The 1378-nt window shown below is 56.6% G+C and overlaps 1 protein-coding gene across 1 annotated transcript in view; it reads left to right on the forward strand.

Moving 5' to 3' along the window:
* The window catches only part of rfc2 (replication factor C (activator 1) 2), a 5781-nt gene that overhangs the window by 2925 nt on the left and 1478 nt on the right, over nucleotides 1-1378 (forward strand). The window contains exons 2-5 of the mRNA XM_014029384.1: nucleotides 259-364; nucleotides 441-542; nucleotides 618-876; nucleotides 950-1210. Of these exons, the coding sequence (XP_013884838.1) occupies nucleotides 259-364; nucleotides 441-542; nucleotides 618-876; nucleotides 950-1210 (728 nt within the window). The remainder of the gene's footprint in view (nucleotides 1-258; nucleotides 365-440; nucleotides 543-617; nucleotides 877-949; nucleotides 1211-1378) is intronic.

The raw sequence follows: 1378 nt of genomic DNA on the forward strand, positions 1-1378 counted from the left end.
GTTTACATCCATCGCCGCCATGTTTGTAATGACTTATCATGAGAACAAACGTATTCACGTGACTTTAATAACATTTATTACTTAAAGGAAACACTGCAGTTGTGAAACTGTTTTCCACATTAACAGAATATCGACAAAGTTTTGCGAGCATTTGTAATGGAAACACAGCTACTGAAGCACAGTGGAGGGAGGATGATGGTCTGGGCTCGTTGGGACCTGCTCTGTAAAGTCCTAAGTTTACTTCCTGTTGTGGTCCAGGTCCTCCCGGCACAGGAAAGACCACCAGCATCTTGTGTTTGGCCCGGGCTCTGCTGGGAGCGTCCATGAAAGACGCTGTTCTGGAGCTGAACGCCTCCAACGACAGGTGGGCGGGGCCACGGGTGTGGGCGGGGCCATGGCGGGCAGAACCCCAGTCCTGACGCTGGTCTCTTTGCCTGCAGGGGGATCGACGTGGTGAGGAACAAGATCAAGATGTTCGCCCAGCAGAAGGTCACGCTGCCTAAAGGTCGACACAAGATCATCATCCTGGATGAAGCGGACAGGTGAGGCGGGCCCTCTCCAAGAACCAGAACCACCTGGGTTCTGTGTAAATATGACCCGATGGTCTGTGTTCCCAGCATGACGGACGGCGCGCAGCAGGCTCTCAGGAGGATCATGGAGATCTACTCGAAGACGACGCGCTTCGCCCTGGCCTGCAACGCCTCCGATAAGATCATCGAGCCCATCCAGTCGCGCTGCGCCGTGCTGCGCTACGCCAAGCTGTCCGACGCTCAGGTGCTGGCCCGGCTGCAGGACGTGGTCACCCAGGAGCGCCTGAGCGTGTCCGACGACGGGCTGGAGGCCGTCATCTTCACCGCGCAGGGAGACATGAGACAGGTGAGGGGGGCGGAGCCTGCAGATCAGGTCTCTGATGGAAGGCGGGGTTTACCCACACCGGTTCTGTTTCCAGGCGCTCAACAACCTGCAGTCCACGAACTCGGGCTTCGGCTACATCAACAGCGAGAACGTGTTCAAGGTGTGCGACGAGCCCCACCCCCTGCTGGTGAAAAGCATGCTGGGACACTGCGTGGGCGGGGACGTGGACCAGGCCTACAAGGTGCTGGAGCACCTGTGGGCTCTGGGCTACTCTCCAGAGGACATCATCGGGAACATCTTCAGGGTCTGCAAGACCTACCAGATGGCCGAGTACCTGAAGCTGGAGTTCATCAAGGTGGGTCAGGTCAGAACCAGAACCTGCATGATATGACCTGCGATTAAACATAATGTCCCGTAAACCAGGGGTTCTTAACCTGTGGGCCGCGAGCGCCACCTTGAGGGCCTCAGAAGAACAACAGTTTTTAACTTTGGGCCACAGAGGGCCGTGGGACCACATTGATTT

This window comes from Austrofundulus limnaeus, unplaced genomic scaffold (genome assembly GCF_001266775.1).
Source record: "Austrofundulus limnaeus strain Quisiro unplaced genomic scaffold, Austrofundulus_limnaeus-1.0 Scaffold892, whole genome shotgun sequence".
NCBI classification, from domain to species: domain Eukaryota; kingdom Metazoa; phylum Chordata; class Actinopteri; order Cyprinodontiformes; family Rivulidae; genus Austrofundulus; species Austrofundulus limnaeus.